The 17645-nt window shown below is 42.0% G+C and overlaps 2 protein-coding genes and 1 long non-coding RNA gene across 4 annotated transcripts in view; 2 read left to right on the top strand and 1 right to left on the bottom strand.

The window, feature by feature from the left end:
* Positions 1–382, bottom strand: part of sun1b (Sad1 and UNC84 domain containing 1b) — a 39955-nt gene extending 39573 nt beyond the window's left edge. Inside the window, exon 1 of one of the 2 annotated variants that reach the window (XM_079521187.1) lies at positions 249–382. The gene's annotated coding sequence lies outside the window, so the exon portion shown is untranslated. The remainder of the gene's footprint in view (positions 1–248) is intronic. The other variant, XM_079521184.1, reaches the window with a different exon arrangement.
* A 2488-nt stretch (positions 383–2870) lies between these two features.
* LOC306936143 lies at positions 2871–4165 on the top strand. The gene is made up of 5 exons (XR_013791467.1): positions 2871–3008; positions 3129–3164; positions 3434–3592; positions 3818–3936; positions 4032–4165. It is a non-coding gene; the product is annotated as an uncharacterized lncRNA (long non-coding RNA).
* An 874-nt stretch (positions 4166–5039) lies between these two features.
* ccp110 (centriolar coiled-coil protein 110) lies at positions 5040–17397 on the top strand. The gene is made up of 14 exons (XM_079520150.1): positions 5040–5166; positions 6161–6323; positions 6904–7032; positions 8732–9932; positions 10153–10274; positions 10500–10620; positions 11167–11276; positions 11633–11749; positions 12478–12579; positions 12701–12817; positions 13474–13547; positions 15640–15708; positions 15920–15979; positions 16454–17397. The coding sequence occupies exons 2-14, from the start codon at positions 6186–6188 to the stop codon at positions 16527–16529; spliced, it is 2436 nt and encodes an 811-aa protein (XP_079376276.1). The 5' UTR covers positions 5040–5166; positions 6161–6185; the 3' UTR covers positions 16530–17397.
* The last annotated feature ends 248 nt before the right edge of the window (positions 17398–17645 follow it).

Raw genomic sequence — 17645 nt, 5'->3', positions numbered from 1 at the left:
GCACAAAGCGGCATAAAGATACAACGTGTGCTAATGTGCCAGGCCGCCAGTATAGAAAAGGAAGTTTAATTCTGCTTCCGATTCGGAACAAAATATCTCTGAACAACAACGCTGCAAGTTAGACGTTGCCTTACCCCCATTCAGCTTTTACCATTACAACCACACAACACAACGCGACCGAGGCACACATGTAGCTATACACATTTACATATGAATGAATACAAACGTTTTAGGCGTGTCGACTTTACCTGTCAAATCCAAACAGCGCGTAATGATGGTGGGACTGATGGACAAAATGGCTTTATTCTGAAGATAGATTCCCGGGTTAAATCTTTGCATGGATTTGGAAGTCTGTTTTCAAAAAGCAGTCTTGCTATGCTCTGAGTCTATGCTGTCTCTTAATGCTCGCCTTTCCCGCACACAGAAAGCTAATATTTTCCGTTGACAGTAACGTCACGTGACATGGTACCACTCCTTATTTGGTAAAACGGTCCAAATATGGCTTCTGTGAGAAACTTGAACGTCCCTTCAAGTTGGATGCCAGATTGTCATTCGGCACCATCTTGTGGCTGATGTACAGTATTGCACAGTCGATTGGTTTAAATGAGAAACATTCGATCACTGGCACTGCAACTTGAAACAGCATTTTCATATAATCAAGGACCCCCAAATGGATTTTTTTTGGATTGATCGAAATATTTATTATGTTTGCAGAATTACAGTAGATTTCAAGCACAAACTCAATACAAAGGCTGACGAAACTATGATGAATTCCTGTTCTGTTCTTTGACTATATAGAAGTGTCTATTTGTCTCTAAATGTTTTGATGAATTGAACATGGTGGACCCTCTTGTAAACAAGTGTAATGCTTAATTGGGTCGTCCACTCACAGTTAACAGTCTTTGTATTGACTAGTTTGTGCTTGAAATGTACTGTAATTCTGCAAACTGTTAATAAATATTTCAATCAATCAATCAAACTTGTTTACAAGAGGGTCCACCATGTTCAATGGTGACCTGACCAGTTTGTTTTGGGAAGTCTGGAGCCTAGTTTTAAGGGCCTTTGAGGTGCTGTGGTACCAGGAGGTGCATGCATAGTCAAAGAAACCTTGTACGATACCTATTAGGATACCTATTAGGCAGCGGCTGCATACCCGCATTTTGTGCCAGGAAGGGACATGAGAGAAGACTTTCTTGTTTGTTTGTTTGTTTGATTAATTGATTGAAAGAAGGGGAAAAAGGGGTGGGTGGGGAATCAGATTTTACGGGGGCCAGTTTCGAATTGCAGCCGTCCGTAGGTGCCATTTGAGAGCGCTTTTGATTCGATTTAGTATATTTCAATTCAATTCAATTCAATTTTATTAAAGTGTCAAATCACAACAAGTTGTCTCAAGACACTTTACAACCAACAAAGATCCACCCAGAGCAAGCAATATTGCGACAATGGTAACGAAAAACTCCCCTTTAGGAAGAAACGTCAGTCAGGCAGAACCCGACTCTAGGGTGGGCGGCCATCTGCCTCGACCGTGTCGGGGGAGAGGGGGGACAACTGTCTTTAAGCAGGTGGGGAGAAAACAATTTACAATTTAGCTATTTAGGAGACGCTTTGCTAAACTAGAGAGAGTGAATAGTTATTCCTAATACTTATTCTCTCATTGGGCTTACTTGTTGTGGGTGAGATAATAGTATTTCTCATTTTGCTTGGGACCCCTTGGACTCTTCTGGAACCCCCCATGCAGTCAGCACAGTATGGTCCGGTGAGGTCAAACACCCACACCCCAGCCTCTGGCACAAAGTCCCCTGCTCTGGGGGTAAACTAGGGTAAACAGGAGGTGTGGGCCTTGCTTTGCCCCAGCCATTGACAGACATCTTGGAAAGCCTTTAAGTTGCGCTCTGGGTTGCTGTGAGAGCATCAAACCAGCAGAACATACTATACATCATTTTTGCTGCCATTGTAGCCGAGCTCTGGTCTGGAAACTGTGCCTATATGGCCACAGGTTGTGTGAACGTCAGGTTACAGGTAGGGTCTTTTGGCAGTTGGCACCATACAGTTGTCACATAATATAGCTGGGCGGGCTGCGGTGAACTGGGGCGAACCCTAGGATACAGGATAGTACACCTTCTTTGTCCAAAGGTGACACTGCAGACCCCTCAGAGCATTGCAGGTCTGGCTATTGCAGGTTGTGTGACCTCTGGATTTGTGGGCACTGGCAGCGGGGCTGTTGTGGTTACCATCACTAGAACAGCTATACCAGCGGTACTGGTGTGATCCCTTCAGTCCCCACATGGTCATTGGGATTGCTTGTCGGCATTGCCATAGAGACGGCCTACTCCGTGGTAGATCTCAACTTTTCAAACCACTGAGCCAGCTGTCCTTTGAGAATCCAGGTCAGGAATAATCGGTCCGGAGCAGGAACCTGTGTCCATATACTGTAGGTACGGAAGGAAGTGCATGACAGCCTGAACAGTTCTGTCTGGTCGCACAATAGTTCCTTCCAGTTTAAGAAGCAGCTGTATCCGTTCTCCCGCTCATGGGACAACACTGCACCTAGGCCCTGTCACTGGTATCATTGTCCACGATCAGATGGACAGACCCTCCATAGCCAACCAACCCCCCAGGCCTTGCTTCATCAAAAATAGGTTCAGAAGATCACATTCCTTGCCAATGTGTATTTGGGCTCATTAAGGTATGTGAAACATTTTGGGAAGTTATACAATAATAGGGCTAGTGGATTATCTTGAAATTGTCAGTGAAAACCTGCAAAACAGGATGGAAAATGCCAGTGATGTCATGCTATTGTCCCCAAGATCATGTGACTTCAATGTCTGAAAGGGAATAATGACTGAGCCCAGTGAAGGTGTCATTCCACTCTGAACACCCATCTTACTCCTTTGTGCATTTAAACAAACTGATACTAGTTTCCTGTGTAGTTCTGAATATGAAAATCTTATTTTTCACAATATGTTCATTTCAGCTGCTTGTGGCACAATCTCAAGACAAGGACCGCTGTAAGTATAGGCTACACTTAGCAGTAGTTGGTCAGAATGATTTTTGTACACAGTATTCTATACAAATCGTATACATTTTCAGTTAAGTTAACTTTAACTTAATTTTCTCTCTTTTTACAGACATCTATTGTGAAAGCTGTCTTGCAACAGCACAAGGTAGGATGGATAGCCAATCTGTTTGGAGTTGTCTGTGGATTGCTGAACAACATTTAGAATTGTGGAGTTATTGACAACTGTAGGATATAGTAGCCTATATGAGTCTGTTTAGTTGCCATTTCATATCGCAAAACGGAGTGACTAAAGTTCCCTAATTTCATGAAACACCTTATCAACACTTTACATTTAGGGCTAAAGCTCATTTGATCTGCCATTTATTTTATTTTCAAGACATTGAAACCCTGAAATACTGATATGCTGCTTTCTAGAAATTGAAAACATACTGAAGGAAGCCCCAGTTGAGAGCAGACAGCAAGAGGTTGAAAGACTCATCAGTGGGAGTGTATGTGAGAGACCTCTGTTCTACAAGCATGGCGGCGGGTCTACAGACAACGACAAAATGATATCCTCCTGCAAACACCTGCTAGGTACAGTATATGAAGTCTTGTACATTCACTACACAGGTGTGTGTGTGTGTGTGTGTGTGTGTGTGTGTGTGTGTGTGTGTGTGTGTGTGTGTACGCGTGCGTGCGTGTGTATGTGACAGTGGTTGTGTGTGTGTGTGTGTGTGTGTGTGTGTGTGTGTGTGTGTGTGTGTGTGTGTGTGTGTGTGTTTTAAATGTCTAATCTTTTTATTGGTTCTCTCTATTCAGATGTTCACTATGAGCAATTCCGTGCAGCTTTGTTGAATAAAGAGCCAGAGCATCTGAAAGTGGTCCTATGTTATGAGCAGTCCACAGCATGCACGGGTGTGAAACGCATGTCTTTCGAGGTAGGATGGATGAAGTATCCATTTTGAACTTATTAAACCATTCATATCCATGTGTTTGTTAGATTGAAACTTAATTTCATTTTTTTTTATTACAGAATTCCAAGGCCCCTTTCAAGGAAAGCGATATTGAAACATTACTCCGGCTCAATGAGGCAAACGTGCGCATTGCCAAACCTACACGTCAAAATGTACCCAAACATGAAGAGTTGTAAAATATTACCTTATAGGGTGTACATCCCATGCAGGAGTGGAACTTCTCCCCAGTCTGCCGTGTGGTGTTCTGTACACACGTCACACACGCATGCACGCACGCGCGCGCGCGCACACACACACACACACACACACACACACACACACACACACACACACACACACACACACACACACACACTCACCCACACACACACACAAAATAATAGGCAGCTGCTTTCATCATATCATTTATGATATTGTTTGCTACTAAAGTGTAGGCTATATTAACATGTTCTCGTGGATACATCTTTGCTGAAATGAATAAACAATGAGTTCTGGAAGAAAAAAAAATCCTGTCTTCATTTTGGAAAATTGTAAACTGTTTAAATGAAGTCTTGAAAAAAGGTGAATATAATTTGGAACTGTTTTTACAATCTCAGCTGCATGTTTATGCTTTGATCTAACTAAACGATAAAATTGACCACGTTAATTGCACCACGATTGCAATTATTTTAATAGTAAGTGAGGTAATCTAAAGTGGTGGTAGGCTCAGTACCATTTTTTCTCACCGTTGGTTGGTCCAACCTTCACAGTTTCCTTACGTTTTGGACACAATGAGTCAGAGTCAGAGAGTCAGTACTGTTAAAACTGGTAATTATAATAATGGTAATTGGTAATAAATCAAGCATCAAGCCGATTCTTGTTGATGTATTGTATGGAATCAAGTTGGACGCGAGTCACGTCACGCGACACGCGAGGATAAGCTCCTGTAAAGGTAACATGGAGATGGCCTTAGGGCTGAAATGGAACGGAGCCCATGTGCTGTTGCTAGGAGGCGCTGTTGTGGCCCGGAAGAGTGGCAGACAGAATCTATGATGATGGGAAGGAACCCACCCAACTCGATGGAAAGGAGACGACAGAAGAAAACATAAATTATCAGTAGCGACTAACGTTGATAAAAAGAGTACATGTTTATCTGAAGAAAAGGAGAAACGCGTAGCGCTTTTTTCCATTTGCTAATGCGACGTTGAAACCGAGGTAAGACAAAAAGGCAGCTGTGATGAGAAATAATGGGCAATAATGGACCCTCTCGCAATCATGAACTGTCATTCTGCTTTGGCACATCTGCAGCAATAAAGGATGGTTGGTATATCTATTTTAGATTCAAATGTTGTTCCTAGCGTGGCCTTATATGTTTGTCAAATGACAAGATCGAAGCTATATCAATGCTGTTTATTATAACAGAGTAGCTATAGGCATAGTTGGCTATACATCGTTGTATGTTGTAGCCTATATATGCTGTGTGATTGCACCTACTGCAGGCTAGGCTATATAAACCTCTTTGAAATGAGAAGCTTGAAATGTTGGGAGGAAAGATCAAATATGAAATCTCTGACGCTGAAGCAAACAGATACTGCTATTATATTAGGCTAGTATGCTATTATAATACTATATAAGATTCAGCTATGTGATGCATCTGTATATTGTATTTCTTGAGATGTATTGGCCTGTATTTTGTGCACAATAATACATGTAAAAAAATTAAAATATATGTGTCCTTAAATATAGCTTATATTTTGTATTCATCAGTTTAGAACTGGCATGGTCTCGTAGAAAGGATATGCATGGATGCTATCCCATTGCCTTTGCTGACAAGCATTTCAGAAATAGCTACACTTATTGATTAGATATGTGATCCCTCATTGCCTGCCATTAGTCTGGAAATGGGAGTAAACACAGAGCCTCGCCTCACAGAATAGAATGGCTGGAATGTGTGTGATTCTGTTGTTATGGGGCAGACAGACCCTCTTTTGTTGTGCTTATCTTGCTCTTCCAGTTGCTCATAGTTTAACAATCACAGATAGGGTTGTCTATAGTAACCCACATCCTCCTCATGGCTCCCGCGCCACAAACACGGCCGTTGCTTCGCATTCAAGTGTGTTCACATTCCAGCGCCATATAAATGTATCTCCAGTAAACATCACATTTGCATGACGAGGCTACATGACGTGTGTTTCCTGTTCCCAAACAGAGTGTGAAGGTGTGGACACTCAGCGATGGACAGCTATGAGGACTTCTGTCTACGAAATCTTACCATACTGCAGGAGGAGAAATCCAAGAAGATGGGATCATGCTGTCCCTTTAAACCTGTCTCTTTCATCCATTTCCATGGAAGGGCTGTGCTTTCACCTCTGGTAAGGAACTGAAATATTAGAGACCTGCAAGTTGAGTAAATGGATATAGCGTAATATTTATTTGATGGCCATTCCCTTTACAACAGTTGGTTCCCATTCCATTTTGGGCTGTTCCCTAGTAGTACCCTACTACCCAGAACCTGTTAACTCACATTGATTCTTGTCATGTGATGTATGCATGTGCAATAGTCAGTCACACGGCAAGGGATGAAATAAGGCAAACCTTACTGCTACCAAAATACTGAGTTACTACTGTAACTGCTCTGATGTACTGCACTGTGCTCTGAAGCATGTGAGCTTAGATGTGCAAGAGAGAGGATAACTGCTGAGGAACAACCAGGCCGATTCATGTCAGTCAGGAGGAGCCTGGTCTGCTTCTGACTGCTGACTAAATGAGTTTACAGGAACAGCCAGATGAATGAGCTGGATCAGTGACAGGCTCTCACAGAGGCCAGTGAAGTTGAAGGGTGTCTATGAAAGAAATGAAAAACCTCTCCTCATGCCAGAAATGAAACCTGATTTAAGATGTGTTACAAAGTCACTCAACCTTTTTTTGAGTTTGTGTGTATTGTGTTTCCAGTTGAACGTGGAGCAGCGCAGGGAGATGTGCGACTATAGACAGAGGGCTATCCAGCTAGAGATGGTGAGACAGACCCAGCAGAGGAACAGTCTGTTGACCAGGGTCCAGGACATTCTCGACCAAACTCAGGTTAGCAGAAGGTTCAAACCCTAGTCACAGCCATGGACATGGTTCAATGGGAGGACTTGTTAATATTATTAATAATAATAATAATACCTATATAACGCTTTTCTAAGTACTCAAAAGGTATCTCATGCCTCAATATATAATTATATATGATATCTGTTCCCAATCGATTGTGCTCCATGTTGTTACTATTAGCAGTGGAAAATGTGGAAAGGTTGTTTTATGTTAATATGTCAAGTATTATGTTCTCATGAACAAAAAGACAAAAACCTATGAGGAGGGAAAGAAATGTATTCAGGCAATTAGATGTTAGGGATGCTATGGGAGTCACTGCTAGGTTTTTTTTCCTTTATATTATTATTATTTTATTGAGCTAAAGTTACATATTAGTAAGCCCCATTCAGCCATGCAATGGTTTGTGATAGTCCAGAACGGGTCTGTACACTGGTACTGTATGCAGAAAAAGCCTATTTGCTTGAGACAGGTAATGAAGGACAATGTTTCAAGTTAACAATGTTTAGTTGTACTGAGCTCTCTTTTGAGAGAAGAGACTATTGAAATAATCCTTAGACATAATCATTAAATACAGTTGAAAGGTTCCATCTACTGTATGTAGTCTGTTTTTGCTGTTTTTTGGCTTCACCATATTGTTTTCCCGACTCAGGGGTGTGGCTTTCAGTGTGGCTTTTTCTATTAAAAACCCTTAGACTCCCGTTGACGGAATTGACGGATTTAATCAATAAATCCAGATCTACCGTTGACGGAATTGACGGCCTGTCAATCGGGAGCCTAATCGGGACCTTAATGTAGCAAAATTTAGCATTTTTTGGCTAATTTGGCTAACGTCCGATGTAATGTTCCTAAAACCGGCCGAAATCCGCGCGTGCATGGTCGATCACGCACGCGCATGATTGCGCATGCATCGCTGCGTAAAATGCGATGTTTTGGGCTTGATTAGAGCTTAATTTGACTTAGTTATGAAAAAGACGATGATAGCTTAGCATTCCGGACATCTTCCATTGTGGCACACTAGCAAAGCTACTGCCGGATATTTTGATCCTAACCGGATGTGGTCATCGTTCACTCGCTCCTTTTGGTCAGAATCGGCACAATGGTGACGTTACCGCCACCATCAGGTCTGATTGTCCCAATACTATAGTCTTGCCCCGTCAGAATGAGATATAGTGTGTAAATCGCGGATTTTTCTTTAGGCATTAAAATGATGATTTAAAAATATGAATATATGTCACAAAAGGGCTTTTTGGGGGAGTGGCAGCCCAAGGGTTAGGTCTGTGTGTCAGGCCCCAAATATAGCTAAAAAGTTGAATGACAGTCTGACTTGCAATCTCTTGTGGCACTTCAGTGTTGATTACTGTTGTCTGTCTCACTCTCAACCCTTCCTACATTCTACTTACTAGACAACTATTTTAACCTGACGACAGCCCGGCCTTGTCACCTCAAACTGTTGAAATATTATCCACAAGAAAATATGTTCAGGTTTTGAAATCACTTGCCTCTCCATGTTTGCACCACACACAAAGCATCTTAGGAAAGTTCAGCTCAGATTCCACACTCATTTCTTTCAGATAATTTAAATTATTTGATTACAATAATATTATTAGATTTGGCATCAGATCAGGCAGTAGGAAGTGCAAAAAATTATGATTGATGAATTAATGATTACTTAACTGTCCTTAAACAGGTACACAGAGTGCCAAATAAGGAGAGTGACAAACAGCCAACTCCTCCATGTTGTCCCTCTCCTAAAACTGAGATAGTGAATAGCTACACCTTGGTCACTGACACACCTGGGCTGCAGAGGAACCCTGCGTTTGAGCATCAAACAAGAGATCATGCCATCAACCCACATCCTAAGTCCCCCTCTTTCACCAACGGCTACAGAGGAGAGGAGGAAGTGAAGGAGAATGATGAGAAGAGTGAAGAAGAGGAGGACATGAGTCTCGACAGCCTTCTGAAAAGATCCAGAGACTATGTGGAGAGAGAGCAGAGCCGACAAGGGCCGAAGGTCCTCAACAAGGTCAGCCATACACCACTGTCTGAGAGCCTCTCTGACAAGGAGAATGACACCCGTAGTCCACTGGGAGACAATGGCCTAGAGTTTGGATTCAGCCTGCGTCACAGCCCTGCCGGCCCACCTCAGACCAAGACCCACCCGTCTGGAAGCCTCTCACCTAGTGTGCCGGAGTCTTACGCTCGCCTCCCCAGTCCAGAACCCAGCCTCAGTCCTCGTGAACGCAGGCGCCGGCCCCGCCCGGTCTCTGCGGGTAACATCCACATTTCCTTCCCCATTGACCCGGCAGACCTCATCCCCAGAAGTCCAGTAAGGTCAGGAGAAAGTGCCGGTGTGGCGGCCTGGGGAGAGGGGTTGTCAGCAGGAATGAGGTCGACTGATCACTGGGGCGTGGCGTTGGGGGGCGGAGGAGGCGGGCTTGGCGGCAGAAGTAGCAGTCGTCGATCCAGCCATTGTGCTTCCAGTCCGCTTGGTGAGATGTGTAGCCCCCTCAGTGCTTCAGGCCCCTCACCCAGTCCAGTGGGACCCTGTGATTATATGGCTCCGGGGTTTCGTCGGCGCTGTCATACCCTTGACAGTCAGCTGCATCCCTTCAACCCCCTCTTTGGAGTCGACCACGTGGACCGCAGCCAGGAGAGGGTCCCGCGCTTCATGGCAGGAGTCACACGCTTGCCCCCGAGCCGTTGGAGTCCAGCAGCGCCCCTGAACCAGTCATATGAGGTGGAGAATCCCTCGCCCTCCCTGCTGAGGCCCCATGTGACCACTGAGCTGTATCAGGTCCAATTCAAGATGGAGACCAATGGCCCTCAAGGGCCAAACAATGGCAGGATCACTCCAGCCTCCCTCAGAAATCCCACTGAGCACCAGTCAGGTGACTGCTTTGCTTACAATCAGTTTCTCTTAAAAACGTTTCCCTTGGATGAACTGAAGTCTAACTGTGTGTGTGTGTGTGTGTGTGTGTGTGTGTGTGTGTGTGTGTGTGTGTGTGTGTGTGTGTGTGTGTGTGTGTGTGTGTGTGTGTGTGTGTGTGTGTGTGTGTGTGTGTGTGTGTGTGTGTGTGTGTGTACGCACGCGTGCGTCATCATCTTCAGTGGAGACACACCAGCGAGTTCAGGCTCTGGAAGACATGCAGAGGAGGCTGGAGGAAGAGCATGTCCTGCAGATGTCTCTGCTCTTGGCTGAGCAGGAGAAAGAACAACACCGCCTCCGACAGGTCAGGATGGGATATTACACCTTATCGGCTCAAAACATGTAGTACAACAAAGGATATAACACTACAGTCTTTTTTCTATTGGAGCTATACAAGTTATGTCACATACACTAAAATAACACTATTTATTGGCCTGAACATGGATGGTACAGTGCTCAAGGCATTCACTTTTTTGTAGCTGGCCCAAAGAAGTGAGATTTTGACATTCGGCGTATACATGTGTTTTAGGAGAATGGATGTGACCGACTTCTGAGTGGGGATGCAGGTGGGCGGGATCGTAGGTCTGTGAGTGACTATCCTGCTTTAAGTCCTGCCCACACCCCGGCTGAGCGCTCACCAGGTCATATAGGTAGGTACAGTCTAATCTAATCTTTTATTTTGGCTGTTTCTCGTTTGCAGGGATGCTTCCTAGGTAGATAGAACCTTTTGGAACCATGGCCTCTTGATTACCATAGGCACCGCACTTGCATTAAACTTTACGTTAAGTCACTTGACGCAAACTTCCTACCTCGTTTAAATTCAACATTTCTGACAAAACTCAGTAAGGAATGTTCCTAACAAGGGACCAAGTTGATAGAACGTATTCTTCCATATGAGACATGAGCCTTTACAGTATGTTAGTACATCAGCATTGACAAAAAGCTATGGTTTATGTTTTCATAAATCAATTCTCTGTTGGGTTTGTTAGATGACAAAAACTGTACTGATGTACTGTACTGTACTGTACTGTACTGTACTGTACTGTACTGTACTGTACTGTACTGTACTGTACTGTACTGTACTGTACTGTACTGTACAGTGTTAGATTTACTGTACAAACCCCAGTAAAGTTGCCCTCTATTTTTTATACACTTCTAACATGTATGTGAAAGCTCTCTTTTATTATCCTCCTCAGGTTTCCCTTCTCCTCTCAGCTCCACTGTTCCCTCCCCCTGTCTCCAGTCTCCTGTCTACCTGTGGGGACCCACCTGGGGTGCTAACAAGCCCCGGGCGAGGCTCAGCCAGGTGGGGGACATTTTGACAGTTACACTATTATGTGAGCTTTAGCCCACATCCCTGCACTCTTTAGTCTTTATCCCCATTTGCATACATGGGCTCCATCTTGCGCCACCCTTATCCCATATCCCTAAACTTATTTTCCATTTTTTACTATTTTGAAAATCATTTTAAAATAGTTCAACTAGCCGATCTACATCTACACGTTGTGAGCTTATAGATCAGCTATTTGAACAATTTTAAAAGGTTTTTTAAAATAGTAAAAAATGGCAAATAAGTTTAGGGATAAGGGTTAAGGGGTGGCACAAGATATATAGCCCATAGTCTCTCATAACATTTTCATTCTATTTTCTTGCATTCACCAGGTACTTACTGCTGAACAGCAGAGGGCGCTATGTCGACTAGGTGCTATCACCCGTGGCTTCCTCACCCGCAGACTGCTCAAGACAGAGAAAGTCAAACACCTCCGCCAGACTGTGCTGGTGAGTGCAGTGCACACACATACACACACATGCACACACAAACTCACCAGTGTGCACATCCAAAGCAGACCTGTCCCAGACGATCGGAGAGGTCTGGATGGTTCATAACGTATTAGCAGAAGATCAGATATGTATTCTGGCTGTATGCCATCCATCTTTATAAACCAACCATAGTATTTTTAAATGCATTATTTGTCAGACAGAGAGCCAGTGTAAAGATCTAAGAAATGGTGTGATATGATACTTTCTTGGCCTTACTAGTGAAGACCTGAACAATAGCATTCTGAATCAACTGCAGCTGTCTGATGTTTTTAGGGAGACCTGTAAAGACGCCATTTAATTACAGTAGTTAAGTCTGCTGAAGAATCAAGATAAATGCATGGATGGGGTTTTCCTGCTGAGACAGTACTTTAATCCTTGATATATTCCTAATTAGTAGCTGACTTGGTTTGTAATTGTCTTAATGTGGCTGTGGAAATTCAGCTCTGAGTCCATTAGTAAACCAAGAGTTCTGGCTTTGGGTTGTTGTTTTCAACAATACCAATTGAAGCTGAGCACTGACTTTCAATAGCTCTGTAAGAGACATAATAAGGCTTGGAGAAGCACCTTTCTCAGATAAGCTCACAAAATATGCATTGCCATTACTCCCCATCTACTATAGTAATGGTGGGTCAAGTAACCTGTTGAAACTGCTATGTTTATGTACTTATATATGTTTGTCTGCTCAGGACACACAGGAGTTCATCCACACATTCAAGACTGAACATCCACAGAGGAGACACAAAGTCTCATCACAGGACCTCTCCCTACAGGAAAGAGTTAGAGCCCAGGTAAACACATGCGCCTTGTTGAACTCTACGGGCGATTATAGCTACATGTTTTCAATAGTTGTAATAGTAGGTGTGACCAAAAGACCAGAGCAGCAACAGGTGTTTATTTCTTGTCCCACAGTTACGCGCAGCCCTTTATGACGTCCATGACATCTTCTTTGAGATGCCTCTGGAGGAGCGACTAGCACTGCTGCAGCAAGACAGGGAGCTCTGTGCAGAGAGGAGGCTACGAGAGATGGTAACCGGCTTGCTGTTAACCACATGAACCCTAGCGTCCCTATTCTGGGGTAAACATTCTGCAAAAATAGCAGATCTACAAGGGGGAAAATACTTGCAGACTTAAGCCCTAACCACACCAAAGGGTCAAGACGGTTTTAGCGTTGTCCCTGCGGTGTGATGTCTTGTTGCACGTTGACCCACATCGACCCACGTTGACCCTAGTGATTCAACGCATGGAATTCAATGGCCCAAACCACACCAAAAGGTCGAGATGGTTTTAGTGTTTGGACCCAAGGAGTTGAATGGTGACCCTTTGGTGTGGTTAGGGCTTTAGTATAGAGCAGTGACCCTCAAAGTTCCTTGAGGGTGTTTCAAATGGACCCTTACAGGTCAGGTAACTCTGACAGTTTACAAATGGAACCAAATATGTTCCATTTGAACACAGAGTTGTGGGAGTCCTTGAATTCACAATTGTTTGAGAACCACTAATATAAAGTCTTGGGGGAGCCTGGTTAACGAAGTATAATAATAACCACTTAATATAAATTAAGTGGTTGTAATTTAAACCAATCACAGTCTACAGGTACACTACAGGGGGAAATAAGTCAGTTTCATCATTGGAAATTACACTCCATAATCATTGTTTTGCTGATGATTTGTTTGTTTCATCCACAGGAGAAAGCCAAAAGCCCCAAGGAGAAGGTGACACTGTCTGCTGCTACTCAGAGGTCAATGGACAGAAAAAAGAGGTGATATGAGCAGGGTTAAAGGGGAATTTCTCCCTAAACCTTTTTTTATAAAAGTTGATAATTATGTATATTGACCTTTTTTTTTTTAAATAAATAAATAAAGATATAGGGGAGCTGGGGCTGCAGCTGGAGATGAAGCTGGGGCTGGAGGGGTCTAACGCTAGAACTCCTATTCAATCGCGCAGTTGGTTTTTGTTTTTTGTTCACATCTGTTCTAGATGATGTGACAGCAACACTCCATGCATTGTTGACACTGCACTCTTCCTGGTCTACGTGAGCTGATGTTAGACCCCCCCAGCAGCAGCCCCAGCTCCAGCCTTATTTTTTAATATTTATTTTTGGTCAATATACATGTATAATTATCAACTTACTTTTGTAAAAGGTTTAGGGAGAAATTCCCCTTTAAGTGTAGCTTGAATGTCACCTGACTATATTTGCACAGCAGCCATTTTGCTCTTATTCAGAGGTGGGAAACCCCACCCCAGGCACGTCATAGACGCATTTCCAGACAACGTCACACTGATAGGAACTATGCACGCCTGTACTGCACTGGGCAAGAAGCCGTGTTATGTAAATTTAAGGATTACATTTTAATAATGATAATAAGGACTGTATACTGTATTACTACTTTACTTCGATAGCAGAGCTGAAACTCCGGAACTATAACAATACTTTTGAAAGTAATCAGAGTACAAATAATACAAATAATAATACTCAGCACCAAAGATCTTTTGCCAATTCATTTTAGTTCGGAGAGCACAGAACAGATCCACATACAGCCAATTACAAAATGTCTCTCTCCCGTGTCCCAAAATGGAGACGGTATATATTCATAATTATTGCAGGGCATGGGGCATAAGATTTATAATTAAGCAGGGCACATGTAATACGACATCCGAAAAACAACAAATCTACAAATAAGTCCCCAAAAAAACCAATAATCAATAAGCACTGCATTCATAGGGACAAATAGAAACATTAGTTCATAAGCACTGCATTCATAGGGACAAATAGAAACATTAGTTCATAAGCACTGCATTCATAGGGACAAATAGAAACATTCGTTCATAAGCACTGCATTCATAGGGACAAATAGAAACATTAGTTCATAAGCACTGCATTCATAGGGACAAATAGAAACATTAGTTCATAAGCACTGCATTCATAGGGACAAATAGAAACATTCGTTCATAAGCACTGCATTCATAGGGACAAATAGAAACATTCGTTCATAAGCACTGCATTCATAGGGACAAATAGAAACATTCGTTCATAAGCACTGCATTCATAGGGACAAATAGAAACATTAGTTCATAAGCACTGCATTCATAGGGACAAATAGAAACATTCGTTCATAAGCACTGCATTCATAGGGACAAATAGAAACATTCGTTCATAAGCACTGCATTCATAGGGTCAAATAGAAACATTCGTTCATAAGCACTGCATTCATAGGGACAAATATAAACATTAGTTCATAAGCACTGCATTCATAGGGACAAAATAGAAACATTAGTTCATAAGCACTGCATTCATTGGGACAAATAGAAACATTAGTGATGGTTGGATGCAGTGAAATGTGAAAGAACAGAAAAACAGATGGTTTCAGAAGAACCACTGGGTTGTACTCTACATTCATGCCACTGGGGTGCACTGTTTCAGGGTGTATACTGTACTATATACAGTATAGTCATGAACAGATTTTCAGCACATTTTCTGCTCTACAATTGGCTTATATTTTCTTGATTCTTTAATAGATTTAAAATGTCCTGTTTTTTGTTCAAACTCCATAAAGTGCCGTTCCACCAGTGAAGTGATGTATTTTGTATAAAATGAGCAGACATCACCAGACATCAGTAGATCCACAATTATTGCTACCTGTAAATGTGCCAACAAACTGAAATAATTGAATTGAATCCTGACTCTATATATCTGAGTCACAGATACACTACACATTTTGCCCGTCTTAGTGACATGGTTTCAAAACAAATAATAATTACAAATAGTTTTGCTTATGTTGTCCTTCTATGCTTATAAGTGATTACAGTGGTTGTTGTAATCAGCTATGTTCTTTTTATTTGTTTTTTTCCAGAGTTGGTGAATCTCCAGCCCAGGTCAGGAAGATTATACAACAGAAATCAAAGAGTCCTACTACCAACAGGTACCATACGTAGACCTCTGGAGTTCTATGTTCTATTAAACAGAGCCATTGTCAAGTCTTATTCGGGGTTTGTTCTCCCTCTGTCATCTAAATGTCACTGATGTCCATTGCCCCCCCCCCCTCTCTCTCTCTCTCTCTCTCTCTCTCTCTCTCTCTCTCTCTCTCTCTCTCTCTCTCTCTCTCTCTCTCTCTCTCTCTCTCTCTCTCCTAGGATTCTGAAACCAAGCCAAGGACAGAACTCTCCCTCCCCAGGACAGCTAAACCGCCAGGGGTCAGTAGATCCCTCTTTACACACATCTCTGGCTCTGTGGTGTTTAATTCTAATTTCTCAACTGTTAGTTTAAACAATGCTTTTTGGTTTGGGTTCTCTATTAAAACCGGCAAAGCATTAGTGTCATTTTAGATTTGAGCTATATTTTCGTGCAATCTTTGAGAAATTGTGAACAATTTTGCAAATATCTGAATATTCTTTTATTTAAAGTGAAGATTTTTAATTTTTAACAAAATTCAATAATTTCAGGAAAAAATAAATAAAATCCAAGAAATTCCATAAATTAGAAAATAAATGTTTAAGAAGTAGTGAAAATAGCTGATCTACTGTACAAGCTCATACTTTGTGAGATTGTAGATCTGCTATTTTCACTAGTTTGGGTCCCAGGCAAACGTCTAATTTCTCTTTTGGGTCACAGGCTAAAACGTTTGGGAACCGTTGGGTTAAAGTGTGGTGTCACTGTTTCTCCGTCAGGAGCTGGTACAGGAAGACCCCTGAGGATAGAGTGAGGCGGTCAGACAGCCTGAAGAAGCAGCACTCTCTGGGCTAACAGGAGACTCCTACATTCCCTGACATGTGAACTTGAATAAGATGTACACCAACGCTGCTAATCTACTTTATAAAGTTGTAATGATTGTATGCAGTACCACACGCTACCTTATTTATTGTTGATACCACACACCTTGCTATCTCGCAGTGATTTGTTAAAAAATACTTTAAAAGGCAAATTCGCTAACTTTTAAACATGTGAGAAGTAAACACGTTAATAACACTTCCTAATTAATTCTGGCTCTCAGTGCTGGAAAAGCTCCACAAGCCTGGGTTTTAAATGGGTGAAGTTGTCCTTTAAGTTCATGTGCTTAAGTTTTTGCTTAAGCAGATGCCTTGTGTGGGATATACTGTAACAGTTAACTCTAAGATTGATGGATTTAAAGTAAATTATTAATAGAAAAAAAAAATTAAGATACTTTTATGTAAGCTACTGTAATAAGACTGTTGTTGATAAAGGGATGCCATTTGAAAACGTGTGCCTAAGAGAAATGAATATCCCTGCTATGTTGTGTCATAATCTGGCACATTTGGCCAGTTGTGTTGTCAATATCTAGTATACTTGCCTTCGCTTTAATTGTGTTAATAAATATGGGTCTTGTGCTGGCCATCACAAATGGTAGTTGCCATGGACACATTCACAAGTACATAATATTTAAAATGTTTTATGCTGAAGAACTCTGGAATCTACACCTCTTTGATGGTGCTGAATTTGTATCAACCTAGTATTTACAGTATGTTCAAACATTTCAGTGTTCAGTTTTGTTTGCTTCGCTAAGATCAATGCCAAATAAAATGAGAATATTTGTACACAATGTTGAATGATTATTATTAGAACTTCATCACTATTCTGTGACTGATGAAACACATTATACGCCTACTAATACACAAGGCCTATATAATATTTCTTTAAATAAACATGTATCGAGAACCGTTCGCCCCACTGATCAGTAGTGCTATTTTTACATTACATTACTACATCTTTTCAAGAAGTTTTAAAGTATATATTTGACTAAACATAGCCTTAGCTTAGAGCCTACTATATAAAAATTGTATGTACTGTAGTATGTTTACATACCAAAGAAATTATCAAATTGCTAGACCAAACCTTCCAGTA

Source organism: Electrona antarctica (assembly GCF_951216825.1).
Source record: "Electrona antarctica genome assembly, chromosome: 14".
Lineage (NCBI taxonomy): Eukaryota > Metazoa > Chordata > Actinopteri > Myctophiformes > Myctophidae > Electrona > Electrona antarctica.
Note: the sequence above shows the minus strand (reverse complement) of the source record. Positions and strands in the feature narration are given on the sequence as shown.